This window comes from Melanerpes formicivorus, unplaced genomic scaffold (genome assembly GCF_026170545.1).
Source record: "Melanerpes formicivorus ecotype bairdi unplaced genomic scaffold, bMelFor1.0.p_v2 SCAF_15, whole genome shotgun sequence".
NCBI lineage: Eukaryota > Metazoa > Chordata > Aves > Piciformes > Picidae > Melanerpes > Melanerpes formicivorus.
In genome coordinates, this window is record NW_027142367.1 from 16,920,219 (window position 1) to 16,942,620 (window position 22,402).

A 22,402-nucleotide genomic window follows, 5' to 3' on the forward strand; every position below is an offset into this window, starting at 1 on the left:
AGCAAGCTGTACATTTCTTCCCCTTGACACTGTGGCAAGCAGGGCAACAGAGGGGATTCTGCACATTCACTCTGCTCTGCTCTACTGGGACCCCACCTCCAATCCTGCCTCCAGTTCTGGTATCCCCAGCAGTAGAAGGACACAGAGCTGCTGGAGTGAGTCCAGAGGAGGCCACAAAGAGGCTGGAGGAGGGCACAAAACGACCAAGGGCTGGAGCACCTCTGCTGTGAGGACAGGCTGAGGGACCTGGGGGCATTCAGCCTGGAGAGGATAAGGCTCCAGGAGACCTTAGAGCTGCCTTTCAGTACCTGAAGAGATCTCCAGGAAGGCCTCAGAGGGACTTTTCCTGAGGGTGTCTAGGGACAGGACAAGGGGCAATGGGAGAGCAGGGTTAGACTGGGGGTGAGGAAGAAGTTCTTCAGTACCAGGGTAGTGAGACTCTGGAACAGGCTGCCCAGGGAGGCTGCGGATACCTTCTCCCTGGCGGTGTTCAAAGCCAGGCTGGATGAGGCCTTGAGCCGCTGAGTCTAGTTGAGAGGTGTCCCTGGGCATGGTGGGGAGGTTGGAGGAGATGAGCTCTGAGGTCTCTTCCAACCCAAACCATTCTATGATTCTGTGATTCTTGAAGGAAAAGGAACTCCCATTTTTCCCCCCTTTATTTTCATTCAAAATATAAAAGCTGTTCACACAGAACTTATTCAAGAGAAACCAAACCACTTGTTTGCCTTTAAACCATGAAAGCTGTGCACACACACACTTACTCAAACCTTCCTTTCAAGTTTGTCATCCTAGTGCTTCACTCCTCTGCTCTTTACATACTGTGAAGCTCCAGTGCCTGTGTAGTTGTTTCTAAGGTAACAGATCAGGGTGCCTTGTGGAAAAAAAAAACCTGAATCAGATCTTGCATATGCAAGACACCTCCAGCTGCAGAAAGGAGAAAAGAGCAGGATCACCTCAACTGAGGGGTTCTCAATAGCTTTTAGACTCTGGCCTGATTTGCAGACAAGGAAAACACAGACCTCCCTAAGGCTGCAGAGTGAGAGTGCGGTGGCAGAGGCAGTGTGAGGCATGTAGACTGTCAGAAATTTTTAATCAGAGCCATAATTAGGGAATTACGGAGGCTGCTCTCAGCACAGACTCATTGCCTCATCGCAGGGGACACACACGCAGAATACAGATGAAGGATGTCTTTGGTAGGGTTGTTGTCTTCATTCCAGCCACTGACAGCTGCACAGAAATCTTCCTGTCAGACTTGTGATGCACCAAACCAAAAATACACTGCAATGGGCATGGATAAGCGTGTGAGAGTTAACGTAAATGTTCCAGCAGTCAGCCCCTGTGGGCAAGAGGGCCAAGGGCATCCTAGGGTGCGGCAAGAAAAGTGTGGGCAGCAGCTCTAGGGGAAGTTCTGCCCTTCTGCTCTGCCCTGCTCAGACTGCACCTGCAGTGCTGTGTCCAGTTTGGGGCTCCCCAGTTCAAGAGAGACAGAGATCTGCTGGAGAGAGTCCAACTGAGAGCTATGAGGATGATGAAGGCACTGGAACATCTCTGATATAGAGAAAGACTGAGAACCCTGGGGCTGTTTAGTCTGGAGAAGAGAAGGCTGAGAGGGGATCTGATCATTGTCTCCTAATATCTGAGGGGTGGGTGCCAAGATGAAGGTGCCAGGCTCTTTTCAAGGATACCAGTAGCAGGACGATGGGCAATGGACATAAATGCAAGCAGAGGAAATTCTGTCTCAACATGAGGAGAAACTTCTTAGTACATGAACCCAGAAAGGAGAAATGCAGGCATGCAGGCAAGGTGCAGAGAGAATGTTATGAAAATACCCTGCCAAGCTTGTAGAAAACTTGTTTTGCCACAAAAGACTGAAGTAAATAATTTGCTTAACAACACCTGACACCTGACACCTGTGTTTGTTGATAACAGCAAGCTAGAATGTACACAAACACATCCACCACCTGGGAGAAGATAAGCATAAGGGTTTGTCCAGTGCCTGTCATAATGACACATAAAAAAAAATCAAATTCATAAAACCACAGAATCATAGAATCAGGATGGCTCAGCTTGGAAGGGATCTCAGAGCTCATCTACTCCAACCCCCTGCCATCAGCAGGGACACCTCTCAACCAGACTCAGCTGCTCAAGGCGTCATCCAGCCTGGCCTTGAATACCCCCAGGAAGGAGGTATCCACAGCCTCCCTGGGCAGCCTATTCCAGAGTCTCACTACCCTCATACTGAAGAACACAACTGGACAGATCAGGACTGCTCTGAATCCTGTGCTCTTCCCCCTGCCTTACAAATTGCTGCACACTACAAATACTCAGAATAAAAAAGGCTCTGAGTGTTTCAGGAGCTTGTTTGGGAACGCTTTGAGCTTACTGCTCTGTGTGAAGAAAACATGAACAGTTCAAGGGGCTGGATCAAGCTAGAAGGCAGACACTTTGGTGAGGGTCTTACGTTCTTGAAAGGATGTGAAGAGCATCTGGAAGTGGCTGTTCCGGCTGCCTTCATCTGCCCACATGCGGATGACTCCCAGCCCCGTCCTTAGCATCACGTCGTTGGCAACGGTGCTGCAGAACTTGGCTTTCAGATCCTCCACCGAGCTGCTCCCATCGTAGACAGCTACAAAATTCCTCTTGCACTCATTGGAATTCTGCATCTCATAGTCCAGGAATCGCAAATAGATCTGGGAAACAAACAACAGCAGACATCTGAGAGAGACTGAAGCCACAGTGCAGCGCTTTGCTCTGCCTGGTGGGAGAAGGGCTGCACAACGGCCCCAGCAAAATCATTTCTCTGGAACTGCTGATCCAGAGGCCACTTCCCTGGAAGGACATTAATATAAACACATATGGGCTCCTCAATTCAAGAGAGACAGAGATCTGCTGAACAGAGTCCAACAGAGAGCTACAAGAATGATGAAGGGACTGGAACATCTCTGCTATGAAGAAAGACTGAGAGCCCTGGGGCTGTTAAGACTGGAGAGGAGAAGGCTGAGAAGGGATCTGATCAATACCTACAAATATCTGAGGGGTGGATGTCAGGATGAAGGTGCCAGGCTCCTTTAGGTGGTGCCCAGTGATAGGATAAGGAACAAGGGGTACAAGCTTTAACCCAGGGGGTTCCACCTCAACATGAGGAGAAACTTGTTTGGTGTCAGGGTGCTGGAGGTCTGGAGCAGGCTGTTCAGAGAGGTTGTGGAGTCTCCCTCCTGGAGACTTTCAAGACCCACCTGGATGTGTTCCTGTGTGGCCTTCCCTGGGTGAGCCTGCTCTGGCAAGGGAGTTGGACTGGATGATCTCTGGAGGTCCCTTCCAACCCCTAACATTCAGTGATTCTGTGAAACTCAGCCCCTTTTGCACTTCCTGGTGTTTTGTGTCTTCTTCAGAGTAGAATCTAGCAGATCTAGATATTTGTTTTGCTCTTTGCAGGAAGGTCCTAATTTCCAGATACATATTTGTTGTTTGGGGACTATCTACAGCAGTCCTTCAAGATGAAGGAAAGTCATGCTAGAAATTTCTTCTTTGGCTGCCTGGCACAGCATTGCTCTGTGACGTGCCTGACATGGCTAATAATAAGGCAAATAATTGCTGCTCCCTCCCCAGAGTCAGTATGTGTCATCTTTGTGAGATGTGTCAGCTGCACTGATCCAGGAAGTGAAGAGATGGGAGCCAGGCAGAGCTCAATCATTAATCTTTTGATGTTTTTCTCAAGCAATTTGGCCACCATCTCAGCTTTTCTAAACAAAGCCTCCTGGTATATATCTTTAGGATGCAATAGGGGTAAAATCAAGTGGATTTCGTGGAAATTGGTAGGAACCTTGAAAGGTTTCTTTCAGGAAATGTCTGCTGCATACAAGCACACTTCTCTAATCAATACATAGCAATATCAATACATACACACTTCTCTAATCAATACATATCATCCAGTCCAACTCCCTGTCAGAGCAGGGTCACCTAGGGCAGGCCACACAGGAATGCATCCAGGTGCAGCCAGAAAGCCTCCAGAGAAGATGACTTCCAGTTCATTGCTCTGTGTGACAAATTCAACTAAGAACATCACACAAACAGGCTTGATAGGTACTGGAAGCAGTGGAAAGAAATATTTGATTTAAAACTCTTTATCTATCTGAGACCTTGAGTTGCTGAGGCTAGTTGAGAGGCCCTTGGTAGGGAGATTGGAGGAGATGACCTCTGTGGTCCCTTCCAACCATTCTATGGTTCTCTGAATCAGATATATTGAAGAAAAGACATTTCTGATCTTCTGAGGTGAATTGGAGTTTCCTTCTCATTGTCTGCTTTGGAGATAACTATTCTCTGAATTTTATACCAAGCAGTGAAGGCCTCATGCCCTAAAATCAGTGGATACTTTCAATTTAATTAGCTGGATCAGAGCTATGGATGAAATACTGGAAAGTGATGACAACCTGCCATGGGATCCCACCTTGTTTTAAAGAGCTGAAGTAATTGAATTGCATCTACATGCCTCTGCCAGCTTTTTCTGGCCTCATCACTGATTGTTTGCCATTGTTCCTGCCACTGGCTGTGAGACCCACACTGGCAGAAGAAAATAGCTAAGAAATTGAGTTCCCCCAGGGAAAAGATAAAACTGATTCTATGCCAAACTGTTACCTAGTGCAAGGTGTTCCTCAAACCAATAAAAATAGTGTGGCACCTTTCATTGGTGTGTGGGGCTCACTGAAAGTAATTAAATGGACAAGACTGAGATTCATAGATTTGTAGAATGGTTTGGGTTGGGAAGGACCTTAGAGATCACCTCCCACTGGCCCAGGTTGCTCAGGGCCTCATCCAGCCTGGCCTTGAACACCTCCAGGGAGGGGACAGCCACAGCCTCACTGGGCAACCTGTTCCAGTGTCTCCCCACCCTCACTGTCAAGAATTTCTTCCTCATCTCCAGTCTCAGTCTGCCCTCCTCAAGCTTCAATACATTCCCCCTCATCCTGTCACTCCCAGCTCTTACCAAAAGTCCCTCCCCAGCTCTCCTGCAGCCTCACTTCAGCTACGGGAAGGCTGCTCTAAGATCTCCTGAAACCTTCTCTTCTCCAGTCTGAACAGCCCCAACTCTTCCAGCCTGTCCCCATAGGGGAGGTTCTCCAGCCAAAGATGATCATCTTTGAGGCCATCTTTGAGATCATCTTTTATAATGGGCACACCAGAACTAGAGGCAGTGCTGCACGTTGGGTCTCACGAGAATGAGAGATCTCAGTCATTAATTCTACCAGCAGAGGATAAGAAACTTTGCTTCCCTAAAAGCAAACAAATAAACTAAAACCAAAAAGAGGTCAGAAACTGAAATGCCACCATCTGCCTCAGTTGAGCATTTTGCCATTGATGCCCAGAGGAGCTCTTGGAATGCTGACATTTCCACAGACAGAGACATTGCATTAACATAAAGGGGATATTCTGCTTGAGGAGAACATCTTATTTGAATGAGGCAGCACAACTGCCACAGCTTCTTCTGTCTCATTTCTGCTGTTAAGTTTTAATAAGACACTTTCTTCAAGCCATTAATTCCACATTACTTGCAACAACAGGCTGCTGGTGCACAAAGATTAGCTGTGAGCGAGCTTTGAAATATCCCTGCAAATGCCAAGGCCGTTAGCAACAGCACTAGCAAAGCATCACTGCAACTGCAGCATGAAGAGAATCACAGCTTAGGCTGCAAGGGACCACAGAGATCAGCTACTCCAACCTCCCCACTATAGGCAGGGACACCTCTCAACTTGACTCAGCTGCTCAAGGCCTCATCCAACCTGCCCTTCAACACCTCCAGGGAGGAAGCGTCCACAGCCTCCCTGGGCAGCTTACTCCAGAACCTCAACACTCTCCTACTGAAGAACTTCTTCCTCAGCTCCAGTCTAACCCTGCTCTGCCTCAGCTTCAAACCATTCCCCCTTGGCCTGTCTCTAGACCCCCTCAGGAAAAATCCCTCTGCAGTCTTCCTGAAGGATCCCTTCAGGTAGTGGAAGGCAGCATTAAGGTCCCCCTGGAGTCTTCTCCTCTGCAGGCTGAACACCCCCAGCTCCCTCAGGCTGTCCTCACAGCAAAGCTGCTCCAGCCCTTGGATCATCTTTGTGGCCTCCTCTGGATTCTCTCCAGCAGCTCTGTGTCCTTCTGCTGGGGACACCAGAACTGGAGGCAGGATTGGTGGTGGGGTCCCAGCAGAGCAGAGCCAAGGGTAAGTAAAGAGTGAATCCATAATCTACACTCAGTCACAATGGATTTTAAGTAATTTCCTTGACATTTTTAAGGTTTGGGTTGTCAGCAGAACAATAAAATGTTGGAGAAGTTTTACTATTCTCTTATTTACATTTGACAACAGCAGAAAACTGCCAGAATATATTAGGACCAAAAGAAGAAATGATTGTGAGCTATGAATAATAGCTCAGCTCAGTAAAGTGATCAGATTATCATCTCTTCAGAGTGAATCACTTCTTATGAGTTCTGCTTTTTAATCAATCACTGCAGCTTAGGGCTGACAACACGATCGATCAGGCCAGCCAGGAAAAGCTTCAAACCATATCCCACCACATCAGACTCAGTGGATGTGCACAGACACTCAGTCCCTTACAACCAGAGCAAGCAAACCAAAAGCCATCCTTTAGCTGCCAGAAGGAATTTAGGTGTGAGGCAAAAAGCTGCTTCTCATCCCAGCCTAATGTGCAGCTTGTAGGTTCAGTCAGTTCTCCTTTAAACATAGGACTGGGTTCAGTGCTGCTGTGACTCTCACCACAGCTCAGTGACCACTTTCAGTGACTGTTCCACTTTGCATCTGCTTCAGCTCTGTGTGTCCCTTGTTCTGGGAAGCCCAGGGTTTCTAAAGTAGATTGTGCAACACTAATCCTCCTTCAAGCAAGGATCACAGAATGGTAGGGGTTGGAAGCAATGTTTGAAGATCACCTAGTCTAACTCCCATACCAGACAAAGATCACCTACATCAAGCCACACAGGAACACACACAGGTGGGTTTGGAAGGCCTCCAGAGAAGGAATCTCCACAACCTCTCTGAGCAGCCTGCTCCAGGCCTCCAGCACTCTCACATCAAACACATTTCTTCTCATGTTGAGGTGGCACCTCCTGGGTTCCAGCTTGTACCTGTTGCTCCTTGTCCTATCACTGGGCACCACCACAAAAAGCCTGGCACCTTCATCCTGACACCCACCCCTCAGATATTTGTAGACATTGATCAGATCCCCTCTCAGCCTTCTCTTCTCCAGACTAAACAGCCCCAGGGCTCTCACTATTTGTCTATGGCAGAGGTGTTCCAGTCCCTTCATCATCCTCACCGCTCTCTGTTGGACTCTCTCCAGTGGATCTCTGTCTCTCTTGCACTGGGGAGCCCCAAACTTGACACAGCATTGCAGGTGTGGTCTGAGCAGGGCAGAGCACATGAGAAGGAGAACCTCCCTAGAGCTGTCATTCTCTCTAAATTCAAGTAGAATTTTCAGTTTTAGTTCACCATCCCCTTGTGCAGTGCAGACTCTGTAGCCTGTAAAGGTCTGCTGGCTGAACATCACTTGCAGTTCAGTTGCCTGTCTTGGTGGGGACTCAGAATGAAACAGATATTAGCTGTGAGAAAACAGAACAGGCAGCTTTTGAAACTAGAAGTCCCATCCTTTTAAATTTTGTGGAGTCTCCTCTGGAGACATTCAAAACCCACCTGGCTGTGTTCCCATGTGACCTGCCCTGGATGATCCTGCTCTGGCAGGGGGGGTTGGACTGGATGATCTCTGGAGGTCCTTTCCAACCCCTGACATTCTTTGATTCTGTCATTTCCTCTTCTCTGTCCCATTCCAGCTTGCTAAGGGTAGCAGCAATGCTATATCCACACAGCCAGATTGAAGCTCAGGCTTTAGAGATCCCAAATCCTCACTGTCTGACTGATCTCATTTCTCACACAGAGTTCAGACTTGGCTTGAATCTGGAACTGGAACCCAAGGCAAAGGCGTGCATCTTGCTTCTGCAGGCAGCTTAGATTGGATGAGCTTAAGCCAAATGAAATTGCAAGCTGCCCACATTCTGGCAGAGTTTAATTAAGCAACTAAAGGTGCAAAATTGCAGCCCAAAGTGCCTGAGAAACTCTGCCCCTTAGGCACAATTCCCAGTAACAAACTGTGCAGTCCAGAGTACAGGAAGGTATGGATCTAGAGGTGGCTGCTGAGCCCTTACTGTTTGCAGAGGTGCAAGCTGCCATTAAATTCCAGTGAGATCACTGAGCACTTGTACTGAACATGTCATTAGTTCAAGGTTAGATAAGCACAAAGAGAGATGATTGTAAAATATGGACAACAGAATGAGTTCAGCTGAATCAGGCTCATAAATAACCTGACCATAAATCCTTATTGCCAGGGGGGTTCATATTTTATCCACTAATTCCTTCCTTAATCTCTGAAGGTTTTTCAGCTGGTATGGTGAACACCGTAACCGTGCCTGTGTGTAGAGATGTACAGCTGGATTGCTGTGTACAGAGGTGTCAGAACCACACAAGGAAAGTTCAAGGGCTAAATTAGATTGGCTCAGTTTGGAAGGGACTTCAGACCTCATCTACTCCAACCCCCTGACATAAGCAGGGACACCTCTCAACTACACTCAGCTCCTCAAGGCATCATCCAACCTGCTCTTCAACACCTCCAGGGAGGAAGGCATCCACAGCCTCCCTGAGCAGCCTGTTCCAGAGCCTCACTCTCAAACTGAAGAACTTCTTCCTCAGCTCCAGTCTAACCCTGCTCTGCCTCAGCTCCAAACCATTCCCCTTTGGCCTGTTTCTAGACCCCCTCAGGAAAAGTCCCTCTGCAGCCTCCCTGGAGGATCCCTTCAGGTACTGGAAGGCTGCTCCAAGGTCTCCCTGGAGCCTTTTCTTCTCCAGGCTGAACAGCCCCATCTCTCCCAGCCTGTCTCCATATGGGAGTTTGTCCAGCCCTCTGATCATCTTTGTGGCCTCCTTTAGACCACCTCCAGCAGTTCCATGCCCCTCTCATGCTGTGGCCACCAGCACTGCATGCAGCACTCCAGGTGTGGTCTCACCAGAGCAGAGGAGAGGGGCAGAATCCACTCTCATGTCCTGCTGGTCACACTTCAAAACACTTGGAACATATTGAAAATGAAAACTGGTAAGGTTTGGCCTCCCAGTGAAGAAAACACATTGATTCTTACAAAAAAAAATAAAAATAAAGGAGGATAATTAAACAAGACTTTAAGAGCATTAGGTACGGCCCAGAAAGCAGCTCAGCACTGCCCACAGCATCACTGTGGACGACACCAAGCTGGGGGCAGGAGTTAATCTGCTGGAGGGTTGAGAGGCTCTGCAGAGAGACCTCAACAGGCCGGACAGATGGGCAGAGTCCAAGGGCAGGAGATTGAACACATCCAAGTGCCAGGTTCTGCACATTGGCCACAACAACCCCATGCAGTGCTACAGGCTGGGGTCAGAGTGGCTGGAGAGCAGCCAGGCAGAGAGGGACCTGGGGGTGCTGGTTGATGGTAGGCTGAACATGAGCCTGCAGTGTGCCCAGGCGGCCAAGAGGGCCAATGGCATCCTGGCCTGCATTAAGAACAGTGTGGCCAGCAGGAGCAGGGAGGTCATTCTGCCCCTGTACACTGCACTGGTTAGGCCACACCTCGAGTCCTGTGTCCAGTTCTGGGCCCCTCAGTTTAGGAAGGAGGTTGACTTGCTGGAACGAGTCCAGAGAAGAGCAACAAAGTTGGTGAGGGGCTTGGAACACAGCCCTGTGAGGAGAGGCTGAGGGAGCTGGGGCTGCTTAGCCTGGAGAAGAGGAGACTCAGGGGTGACCTTATCACTCTCTACAACTACCTGAAGGGAGGTTGTAGACAGGCAGAGGTTGATCCCTTCTCCCAGGCAGCCAGCACCAGAACAAGAGGACACAGTCTCAGGCTGCGCCAGGGCAGGTTTAGGCTGGATGTTAGGAAGAAGTTTTACACAGAGAGAGTGATTGCCCATTGGAATGGGCTGCCCAGGGAGGTGGTAGAATCACCATCACTGGAGGTGTTCAGGAGGAGACTTGACAGGGTGCTTGGTTGCATGGGTTAGTTGGTTGGGTGGTGTTGGATGATAGGTTGGATGCGATGATCTTGAAGGTCTCTTCCAACCTGGTCTGGTCTATCCTATTCCATCCTATCCTATCCTATTCCATCCTATCCTATCCTATCCTATCCTATCCTATCCTATCCTATCCTATCCTATCCTATCCTATCCTATCCTATCCTATTCTATTTTAATCTATTCTATCCTATCCTATCCTATCCTATCCTACTTGAGGTGACAAGTTCCCCTTCCATGGCAGTGGGATTAACAAAAAAAACCCAAAAAAAACAGAGCTTAGAAGTTGAAGCTGAAAAGTTATTAAGCAAGATCTGAGCATCCTGAGAAGATATTAGAGAAGTCAATTTCTGAAATGAAATGGCAAAGCAGCAAGTGGATGAAGGACTGACCTTGGACCGGGGTGGTGCTCGGATGTACCATTTACAGTCTACCGCTTCAGTTTCAGAAGCTTTGCCTTCTTTGACAATTTGTACAGATTCCACAATTCCTTCAGGTCCTCCCATCTCAAACTCACAAACTGAATAACAAAACACCAGAAAAAAAAGGCAGCCTGAGTAGCAAAACAGAAATATTTTCTACAGCAAGAGCGCAAAAGGCCTCCAAAGTACAACATGGGAAAAAAACCAAACCCAACCCAAAACAAAACCAAAAGCAAAAACACAACCAACATACCAACCTGGCAAGGGCTTCAAAGCACCAAGGTCCTTAAAATCTGGATCTTGAAAATTGAGAGAGATAAAAATTAGCTTTTGCTCAATGTTGTGGCTATAACGTTAATGTCCTAAAACTTGACAATGAGACATAATTATACATCAGCCAGTGTCCTGGAAATAGGCAATGTTCCACAGCTAAGGCAACATAAAAGTATAGAATCAGAAAATTACAGAATCACAGAATCAGAAAATAACAGAATCAGAGAATGGGCTGGGTTGGAAGGGACCTCTGAAAGTCATTCAGTCCGAGCCCCCTGCACTCAGCAGGGATATCCTCCACCAGACGAGATTGCTCGCAGCCTTGTCCAGTCTCACCTTGAATATCTCCAGGGAACCTGTTGCAGCGTTCCAGCAGCCTCATGATGCAGAACTTGTTCCTCATATCCAATCTCCATCTGCTCTGCCCTCATTTCAAACCATTGTCCTTCATCTTCTCCCTGCAGGCCTCTGGGAACAGTCCCTCTGCAGCCTTCTTTTAGCCCCCTCCAGACACAGGAAGGCTGCTGTTAGGTCTGCCTGGAGCCTTCTCTTCTCCAGGCTGAACATTCCCAGCTCCCTCAACCTGTCCCTATAGCAGAGATTTTCCAGCCCTCAGATGATTTTCATGGTTCTCCTCTGGGCCCTAACCATCAGGCCTATGTCCTTCCTGTGTTGGGACCCCACCGCTGGACACAGCCCTGCAGGTGAGGTCTCCCCAGAGCAGAGCAGAGCAGAGGGCCAGGATCCCCTCTCTCCATCTCTGGCCACGCTGCTTTGGATGCAGCCCAGGCTGCCACTGGCCTTCTGAGCTGCAAGCTCACCTTCTCTGCTCAAGCTAATTGTTAATGCAGCAGTTACTGACACTATCCCCCCAGGCTGTAGTTTTTCTCTTCTAAATCCTGCTTTGCTCTCTTACAGAAGAACTGCAGAGACAAGCAAGCAAGAGCATCACAGAGCTCAGCATAAGGTATTTTAATACATCAGTCTGAGGAAAGACAATGTATTCTTAGAGCCATTCACAATTCCTTTCTGACTTTCTGAAATCAATACAGAAGACCTACCAGTAACCTTTAGCAGGGTCTACATTGAGTACCTGAAGGGGGCTACAAGAAAGCTGGGGAAGGACTTTTTACGAGGGCTTGTAGTGATAAGCTGAGAGGGAATGGATTGAAGCTTGAGGAGGGCAGATTGAGACTGGAGATGAGGAAGAAATTCTTGACAGTGAGGGCGGAGAGATGCTGAAACATGTTGCCCAGGGAAGTTGTGGATGACCCCTCCCTGAAGGTGTTCAAGGTGAGGTTGGATGAGCAACCTTGAGCAACCTGGGCTAGTGGAAGGTGTCCCTGCCTATGGCAGGGGGTTGGAACTGGATGATCTTTAAGGTCCCTTCCAACCGAAACCATTCTGTGAACCCATTTCTTCAGCTTGCATCAGTTTACCGATGGCTCTTGGCTGCTACCAGTGAGCACTGACTCTGCACAGCCTTGTGAGAGAGCTCATCCAGTCCATAGAGTGTGCTTGCCAGGACAGAGGGAGCTCATATGAAACACTTTATAATATAAAGCAATCTTTTGTTATTTTATCACAGGAGAAAGGCTTTCTCCTGCTTTTACCTCAGAACATTCCACAGAATACATAATTCACTTCAGTGTTCCCAGCCCTTTTGAAGAGCTAACTCCTTGCCAGCCTTTATAGCCCACGGAATATATTACCTGCAATACTTCAGGCAGTAACCTGCAGTTGACTGCACATTACGACTCATTTCCAACACAAACAGAAATGTCAACTCACTCTGCACCTACTAACAGCTCCCTGCTGTGGGCATCTTTTGAAGAGAGACACATCTCCATGAGAAACTCAAACATCTCCTTTGGTTTCCACGTGGGAAGAGTTCACTGCTCACTTTCACAAGAGCCCTCCTGCACTGTCTTCAAACAGCTCTGCTATGAGGACAGGCTGAGGGAGCTGGGGGTGTTCAGCCTGGAGAAGAGGAGGCTCCAGGCAGATCTAATAGCAACCTTTCTGTGTCTGGAGGGGACTACAAGATGGCTGCAGAGGGACTGTTCCCAAAGGCCTGCAGGGACAGGACCAGAGGCAATGGTTTGAAATGAGAGCAGAGCAGATTGAGATTGGATGTGAGGAACAAGTTCTGCACCAGGAGGCCGCTGGAACACTGCAACAGGTTGCTCAGGGATGTGGTTGAGGCTCCACCCCTGGAGATATTCAAGGTGAGACTGGACAAGGGTCTCATCAACCTGATAGTGAAGGAGGTCTCTGTTGAGTGCAGGGGTCTTGGACTTGATTACCTTTAGAGGTCCCTTCCAATCCAAACCCTTCAATCACTCTATGATAATGCTACAAATGATTCTTGTGGGGTGAGCAGATAGAGGGATTCATATCACAGAGTCTGAGTTATCAGGGTTGGAAGGGACCTCAAAGATCATCCAGTTCCAACCCCCCTGCCTCCATCCCACTACCTCACGTTGCTCATACAATCGAATATATTAATGTTATAATAACTGCTAACAGAGTTTTAACCAAATCTGTATTGCAAACCACTCCTCTGGGTACACTTCATTACCAAAAAAAAATAATTATATGAATTTATGCACATAATTCAATAAATCCATTACAAACTGATTAAAAAATATATCCTGAGCTTCTTTGCTATCATTTCAGTATTGACTTCACAGTTGGCAGCAGTTAATATCCAGCAATCACCAAAGGAAATCAACATTAAGCCTAAAAAAAAAAATTATGAAATTTTAATAATAGCAATAATTTTCATCATTCTCTTGTAATATTCCCTTGCACAGAGTTGAGCAGTGAGCTACAGGACAGAGAATAAAAGGAGAAACAACAATAATAAGCCCCAGAGAAAGGCAGAATCATGCAATCTTTTATTAACCCACATACTGCAAGCAGCAGATTTGATAACATTGTCTCCTGAGCTTCAACTATCAGATAACAGCTGGCAAATGATGTTGGTAAGTCCTGTTACACAACATCTCCTGGCTCCTCAGAGGCAGCCAGGCGAATGGGATGTGACTGGAATAACACGTTTCATGCTGCCTGCTGTGCTGTGCTAGCACAGGTGTTGAATAATGGACGTGCCACGGGCAGCACTTCGTGTCAACCTGAGCCCTTGGGAAATATTTGGCACTTCTGCTCTCATCACCTCACTCAGGACTCAAGCAATTCCTGCTGGAGATTTGGGGGTATCAGGAGGAGAGGAGTGTGGGCAACAGGGCAAGAGAAGAGATTCTGCCTCTTGGCTCTGTTGAGACCTCACCTCCAATCCTGCCTCCGGTTCTGGGGCCACAGCAGAAGAAGGACACATTGCAGCTAGAGAGCAGCCAGAGGAGGCCACAAAGATGAGACAAGGGCTGAAGCTCCTCTGCTGTGAGGACAGGTTGAGAGAGCTAGGGGTGTTCAGCCTGGAGAAAAGATGGCTCCAGGCAGACCCTAGAGCTGCCTTCCAGTACCTGAAGGGATCCTCCAGGGAGGCTGCAGAGGGACTTTTCCTGAGGGTGTCTAGGGACAGGCCAAAGGGGAATGGTTTGGAGCTGAGGCAGAGGAGGGTTAGACTGGAGCTGAGGAAGAAGTTCTTCAGTGGTGAGACTCTGGAGCAGGCTGCCCAGGAAGGTTGTGGATGCCTCCTCCCTGAGTGTGTTCAAGGCCAGGTTGGATGAGGCCTTGAGGAGCTGAGTGCAGTTGAGAGGTGCACCTGGGCACGGTGAGGAGGTTGGAGCAGATGAGCTTTGAGGTTCCATCCAACCCAAACCATTCCATGATTCTGTGATTCTGTGCTATTAGATGTAGTCCTTTGCCTTCAAAGCATTCAAAGAAACTTTCTGCATCTCTAATGTGTTACAATCTCTGAAGCAATCTTTTTCAAATGTTAATCAAAACCATTTTCATTTCACACTTCTGCACTGAATTTATTCCTTCTGATGGGTTTCTCAATTGTCACTCTGAACAACACAAACATTTGAATCAGTCCATTTTAGATGGTGCAGCAGAGACCAAAGCTTTTTATCTCACTGAAGGTAAATTCTCCTCTTTGTGGAAACACAGATGTCAGACCCTCATTTGTTATAGAAATTGCAGAATTGTTAGAGTTGGAAGGGACCTGAAGGATCATCCAGCTCCAACACCCCTGCCATAGGCAGGGACACCTCACACTAGATCAGGTTGCACAGAGCCACATCCAGCCTGGCTTTAAAAACCTCCAGAAATGAGGCTTCCACCACCTCCCTGGGCAATCTGTTCCGGTGTCTCACCACCCTCATGGGGAAGAATTTCTTCCTAACATCCTATCTGCATGTCTGGTTTTGCTCCATTTCCCCCAGTCCTATCATTACCTGACACCCTAAAAAGTCCCTCCCCTGCTTTCTTGTAGGCCTCTTTAAGATACTGGAAGGCCACAGTAAGGTCTCTTCAGAGCCATTTCTTCTCCAGACTGAATAGCCCAGTCTGGCCTCATAGGAGAGGTGCTCCAGCCCTCTGATCATCCTCATGGCCCTTCTCCAGACACATTCCAGCATGTCCAGATCCTTCCTGTAATAGGGGCTCCAGAACTGGACACAGTACTCCAGGTGGGGTCTCACCAGAGTGGAGTAGAAGGGGAGGATCACCTCTGTCGACCTGCTGGCTATGCTTCTCTTGATGCAGCCCAGGATCTGGTTGGCTTTCTGGGCTGCAAGTGCACACTGGTGGCTCATGTTGAGCTTCTCACCCACCAGCACCCCCAAGTCCTTTTCTTCAGGGCTGCTCTCAAGCCAGTCCCTCCCCAGCCTATATTGGTGCCTGGGGTTGCCCTGACCCAGATGCAGGACCTTGCACTTGGTCTTGTTGAACCTCATAAGGTTGTCACGGGCCCAGATCTCCAGCCTGTCCAGGTCCCTCTGGATGGCCTCCCTTCCCTCCAGCGTGTCTGCTGCACCACACAGCTTGGTGTCATCAGCAAACTTGCTGAGGGTGCACTCAATGCCACTGTCCATGTCAACAAAAAAGATGTTAAACAAGACAGGTCCCAGGACTGATCCCTGAGGGACTCCACTTGTCACTGGCCTCCACTTGGACATGGAGCCATTGACAGCTACTGTTTGGGTGCGGCCATCAAGCCAGTTCCTTATCCACTGAATGGTCCATCCATGGAACCCAGCCTGGAGACCAGGATGTGGTGGGGGACAGTGTCGAAGGCTTTGCTCAGGTCCAGGTAAATGATGTCTGTTGCTTGGCCTTCATCTATTGATGTTGTGACCTTGTCATAGGAGGCCACCAGGTTTGTCAGGCAGGATTTGCCCTTGGTGAAGCCGTGCTGATTGTGCTTAATCACCTCTTCGTTATTCTTCTCCCTCAGCAGTGCTTCCAGGAGGAACTGATCCATGATCTTACTGGGCACAGAGGTGAGACTGCCTGGCCTGTAGTTCACTGGGTCATCCCTCTTTCTCTTCTTGAAAATGAGGGTTATGTTCCTCCTTTTCCAGTCAGTGGGGACTTCCCCAAACTGCCATGACTTTTGGAATATAACAGAGAGTGGTTTAGTGACCTGCTCTGCCAGTTCCCTCAGCACCCATGGGTGTATCCTGTCGGGTCCCATGGACTTGAACACTTTCAGGTTCTTCAGATGACCATGAACCTGATCTGCACTCACCATGGGCAGTTCCTTCTTCCAGGCCCTGCTATTATCTTCCATTGTTCTGGGAGTGCGACTGCAGCCCTTGCCAGTGAAAACTGAGGTAAAGAAGTCATTGGGAACCTCAGCCTCCTCCATGTCACTTGTCACCTCCTGAACTGCAGACGAGGCTGTGACCATCTCAAGGAGGAGCATTTGGCATAACTGAGAAGAGTCTTCGGAGCAAGAATAATTTGAGGGCAATCTCTCAGTTTCAGAAGATGTTTGTGGCATATATTCTACTGCATGATGCAGTTTTAATCAGAAACAGAAAATATCTGCCTTGGAAATTGCTCTTGTGGGGCAGAAGTAATTTGGTGAGCAATAATGTTACCTGATTTTACTGTCAATGACTGGCAGCTCTCCATGAAAGGTTCTCAGCTAGACTGCATGCCCAGGCAGCTGCAAAGCACTCTTGGATCAGGTTGGATTCACGGATTCACAGAATGGATTGGGTTGGAAGAGGCCTTAAAGATCATCCAGTTCCAACCCCCTCCCATGGGCAGGGACACCTCCCACAAGCCCAGGTGGCTCAAGGCCTCATCTAGCCTAGCCCTGAACACCTCCAGGGAGGGGGCAGCCAGAGTCTCCCCTGGGCTGTGTGTTCCAGTGCCTCCCCACCCCATTTCTTTCTCAACTCCAGTCTCAATTTGCCCTCCTCAAGCTTCAATCCATTCCTTCTCATTCTGTCACTACAAACCATTGTGGAAAGTCCCTCCCTCAGAGATGATTAGGGGACTGGAGCATGTTCTTTATAGGGACAGGCTGGGAGAGTTGGAACTGTTCAGCCTGGAGAAGAGAAGGCTCCAGGGAGACCCAAGAGCTAAATTTACAAACCAGCTAGGACAACATTTCTATCAAGGCTGAATAAAATACAATCCTCCTTTTATTTCTGAGCACCAAAGAAGCTCAGATGGAACACCTGAGATGAAAGATTTACATAGTTTTGCATTTCCCAACAGAGAGCAAACAAATCAACACTGGTCACAGCCACCAGTCCCACAAAAGTCACAGTAAGGTGACAACACACAGCTACTAACCTTCACCTCACCTCTGGTAAGCAAAAGAGACTCTAAATGGAGCCCTTTACAAAACCCTCAGAAAAATCAACCAGCTGATGAGGATACACATCCGAGGCTGAGGGAGGACACATCTCAATCTGACACATTTACCATCCTATTAACCACTGCAGACTGCGAAATAAAGGCAAATCAGCTCCTGCCTGATTTTTCCTTCAGTGCACAGAATCAGAGCTACGAATTATTGACAGGAAATCTTTCTGTTAGACAGAGAGGGCTGGGAGCTTCCTCACTAGGGTTTTGTGTGCATTTCTTGAAGAGGAATTAGCTAGAAGCACTGCTCAAAGACTGATGTTAAGGAAAACTAAATATGTCAAGAAAGAGCTTCATTTATTACTGTGAGAGCTGAGAAATCCTTCTTTAAACAGACAATAACAGGAAGTTCATAATTGTAGCTACTTGAACCTATGCAAATATCAACTTGACAAACATCACAGAACCACTGAATGTCAGGGATTGGAAGGGATCTCTGGAGATCCTCCAGCTCAATGCCCCTGCCAGAGCAGGGTCACCCAGGGCAGGACACGCAGGAACACAGCCAGGTGGGGTTGGAAAGTCTCCAGAGAAGGAGACTTCACAACCTCTCTGAGCAGCCTGCTCCAGGGTTGCCACCCCCACAGTGACAAAGTTTTTCCTTCTGTTTCTGTGGAAAACATGGGAGACTGAAAACAAGTGATAGGACTATGTCTTTGTTTGTGACAGAAAAGCACCGTTTTTCTGTACAGACAGCCACAGAATCTGAACACTTGCAGCTCTGTGGCTAGAATAACAAAGAGCTTCTCTGCCTAACAGAAAGGCAACAGCCACATTGAGTAGACCAAAGCACTGAGGTGGTTGATAGACACATAGAGTAGGTTGGAAGGGACCTTCAAAATCACACAGTTCCAACCCCCTGCTATGGGCAGGGAGACCTCCCACTAGCCCAGGTTGCTCAAGGCCTCATTCGACCTGGTCTTGAACACCCCCAGGGAGGGAACATCCACACCCTCCCTGGGCAACCTGTTCCAGTGTTTTCTCACCCTCACTGGAAAGAATTTCTTCCTCATCTCCAGTTTCAATCTGCCCTCCTCAAGATTCAATTCATTCCCTCTTGTCCCATCACTACAAGCCCTTTCCAGCTTTCTTGCCGTCCCTCTGATTGTTAACAGTTATTCTGCATACCCATAACACCTCAGCAAGCTGTGGATGCAACACAGACAAAAATTCAACACTGAAGGAAAGGATAGGTAAAGAAAAAAAAAGTGGTTCTTCAATGTCAGCACAATCTCTGCAGACATGCACATGGCCAAGATCACCAAAGGAAACTATTGCAGAGAGCAGTGCTGCCAGGATGAGGCCATAACACAATCAGCAAGAAGTGCATCCCACTAAGAGCTATTAGGGAACCTGCCAGGCAAGGAAGTCAGAAGATCTGGGCAAGTTTGAAGAGAATTCAAAAACTCCTTACTCAGGAGACACCAAGTTTCCCTCTCTTTATTTTCTCTTTCTTCTTGATAAAAAAGGCCTTAAAATATTTGAATGAGAATCACTAATCGAGATACTGAGCAGATTTGGGAGGTGCTGTTGTGAATACAAGAAGAAGTTGCTTTCAAACACTTGTAGAAGACAAATACCCAAGCTTGCTGTTCACTAAAATCCTCTGTCAACTTCTGTGCTCTGCCACTTCCAAATGCTTCATAAACATTACAGAAAATTGAGAATTAGTAGGGGAAACATGGGTGAATGTCCACATTTTACAAGTGTTTAAAGCAAAGGGGAATCATGAGAAGCTGGACAGGAGCCATCAATGAGCACTGGCAGCTCAGAAAGCCAATGGCAGCCCAGGCTGCCTCAAAAGCAGTGTGGCATCCAGCAGATGAGAGAGGGGATCCTGCCCCTCTGCTCTGGGGAGACATCATCTGCAGTGCTGTGTCCAGCTATGGGACAAGAAGGGCCACAAAGATGATCAAAGGGCTGGAGAACCTCTGCTATGAAGAGAGGCTAGAAGAATTTGGGCTGTTCAGCCTGGAGAAGAGAAGGCTCCAGGGAGGTCTTAGAGCTGCATTTCAGTGTCTGAAGGGGACCTACAGGAAGGCTGGGGAGGGAGTGTTCAAAAACCTGTGGGGATAGGAGGAGGGCCAATGGTTTGAGGCTGGAGCAGGGTAGATTTAGATGGGACATCAGGAGGAAGTACTGCCCAATGAGGGTGGGGAGACACTGGAACAGGTTGCCTAGGGATGTGGTTGAGGTCTTGTCCCTGGAGACATTCAAGCTCAGACTTGCTGTGTCCCTGGGCAGCCTGCTCCAGGCCTCCAGCACTCTCACATCAAACAAGTTTCTCCTCATGTTGAGGTGGCACCTCCTGGGTTCCAGCTTGTACCTGTTGTTCCTTGTCCTATTATTGGGCACCTCCACAAACAGCCTGGCGCCTTCATCCTGACACCCACCTCTCAGATATTTATAGACATTGATCAGATCCCCTCTCAGCCTTCTCTCCAGACTAAACAGCCCCAGGGCTCTCAGCCTTTCTTCATAGCAGAGTTGTTCCAGTCCCTTCATCATCCTCATAGCTCTCTGTTGGACTCTTTCCAGCAGATGCCTGTCTCTCCTGAACTGGGGAGTCCCAAACTGGACAAAGTATTCATGTTCCCTGCCTCTTTTCTTTCCCCAGCCAATCATATTTTCATTCAAAGTGAACCAGAGCAACCTGAAAGTCTTGCAGCCTGAGATGTTATTTCTTTTCTACGTGAGGCTTGGAAAAAAACCACCCCAACATTTATGGTCGGTTCAGAGAGTTCCATCTAGGAATGATCGAAGTTCATCAGCATTCCACAATACAAAATGGAATTAAGGCAGTATTTAAAGAGTGAATTTGTTGTCTTTACTTATAAACTCCCAGGTCTACAAGATGGTTTCAAAAATCACAGCCAAATTGCAGCTGCTTATTACAGGCATTCAGGAGGAATAACAGAAAAGAGAGGCAACTTCCTCACTTCACTCAGAGTTCTGACATTTCAAGCACTCAGTCCTTACACCATACACAGAGCCTCATTCAACTACCTCTTGCTTCCCCCTGTCATTTAGAAAAATCACCAAAATGAAAGCCTAAATTATCCTCTTAATGAGGCGGGTCTGCCACTGACTGGCTGTGTTTTTGTTGGGAGTGTTTAGAGACCACCATTTGTCATTAAAGTCATTTTTTCTACTGCTAGATTTCACCTTTTACAGAGCTGGAAAGTGTTCTGATTAAAAAAAAACCAAATCAACTGAACAAACATCTAGGAGCAGGAATTATGGGAAGACAATTAGGTTTGCTTCAGCTGCAGCCTGGTGAGTGTTGAAACTCCACTAAACTGCCACATCAGAGAATGGGTCAGGTAGGAAGAGACCTCCAAAGGGCATGCAGTCCAACATCCCTGCACTCAGCAGGGACATCCTCCACCAGATCAGGTTCCTCACAGCCTTGTCCTGTTTCACCTTGAATATCTCCAGGGATGGAGCCTCAATCACCTCCCTGGGCAACCTATTGCAGTGTTCCAGCTGCCTTCTGGTGCAGAACTTGCTCTTCACATCCAAACTCAATCTGCTCTGCTCTCATTTCAAACCATTGCCCCTGGTCCTGTCCCTGCAGGCCTTTGGGAACAGTCCCACTGCAGCCTTCTTGTAGTCCCCTCCAGACACAGGAAGGCTGCTGTTAGGTCTGCCTGGAGCCTTCTCTTCTCCAGGATGAACAACCCCAGCTCCCTCAGCCTGCCTTTGTAGCGCAGCTGCTCCAGCCCCCTGATCATTTTTGTGGTCTCCTCTGGACCAGCTCCACAGGTCCATGTCCTTGCTGTGTTGATGGTCCCACAGCTGGACACAGCACTGCAGATGAGGTCTCCACAGAGTAGAGCAGAGCACAGGGGCAGGATCCCCTCTCTCCATCTCTGGCCACACTGCTTTGGATGCAGCCTGGGCTGCCACTGGCCTTCTGGGCTGCCAGTGCCCATTGCTGGCTGACATTAGCAGATGGATATCCAAACATTTCAATCCCAAGGAGTGAAGAACTTATTAAACAGAGAAGTTCCACTTGCACAGATTAATTGAGCTTCATTGGAACATTTTTCCTGATGCCCTAATTGATCTTTTCCCAGTTTCATCAAGTCAGCTGCTTTTGTACCCCTTGCAGACACAGCAAATAATTTCTTCCCTTGCTTCTCCAGGTACTATTCAAGCAATAATAAATGGTTGCAGCTCCAATTTTAGTCAAATTTCTTTCATTTCTTTTCAATCTTGCAACACAGCCACACACCCAGCATCGCATCGCTCATCTTCCTCCACAATCCAGAGCCTCCATCCAGATACTGAATGCAAAAGGGACAACTGTGAGGGGACTGCAGGGGAGACAGGGGTGAAGATTGCTGGTACCAAAGAGGTATCTCTGTTGTGCTTGTCACTGGGATGGAGAAAGATGCCCAGACAGGCTGTAGTTGGTGCTGTTTCTGCCCAGTGAGATGACTGCAACAAACTGCAGCTCCCCTAAGTGTTCAGCAGCTCTACACACTGATAGTTTCCACATGAATCTTTGCTTTGGATCATTCTTTGATGCCCTTTGAACAGAGGTTAGTTGAACTAGGGCTGTTCAGCTGGAGAAGAGAAGGCTCCAGAAAGACCTTAGAGCAGCCTTCCACTACCTGAAGGGGACTACAAGAAAGCTATAAGGGGACTTTGACAAGGACTAGGAGTGATAGGAGGAGAGGGAATGGGTTGAAGCTGGAGGAGGGCATGGATTGAAGCTGGAGGAGGGCAGATTGAGACTGGAGATGAGGAAGAAATTCTTAACAGTGAGGGTGGGGAGACACTGGAACAGGTTGCCCAGGGAGGCCTTCCAGTAACTGAAGGGGCTATT

At 48.1% G+C, this 22,402-nt stretch overlaps 1 protein-coding gene across 2 annotated transcripts in view; it reads right to left on the reverse strand.

Annotated features, from left to right (window-relative positions):
• The window catches only part of NETO1 (neuropilin and tolloid like 1), a 59,070-nt gene that overhangs the window by 19,730 nt on the left and 16,938 nt on the right, over positions 1 to 22,402 (reverse strand). For both annotated transcript variants that reach the window (XM_068147693.1, XM_068147692.1), the window contains exons 5-7: positions 10,761 to 10,802; positions 10,474 to 10,601; positions 2,462 to 2,690 (exon numbers count right to left, since the gene is read on the reverse strand). In XM_068147693.1, the coding sequence (XP_068003794.1) occupies positions 2,462 to 2,690; positions 10,474 to 10,601; positions 10,761 to 10,802 (399 nt within the window). The remainder of the gene's footprint in view (positions 1 to 2,461; positions 2,691 to 10,473; positions 10,602 to 10,760; positions 10,803 to 22,402) is intronic.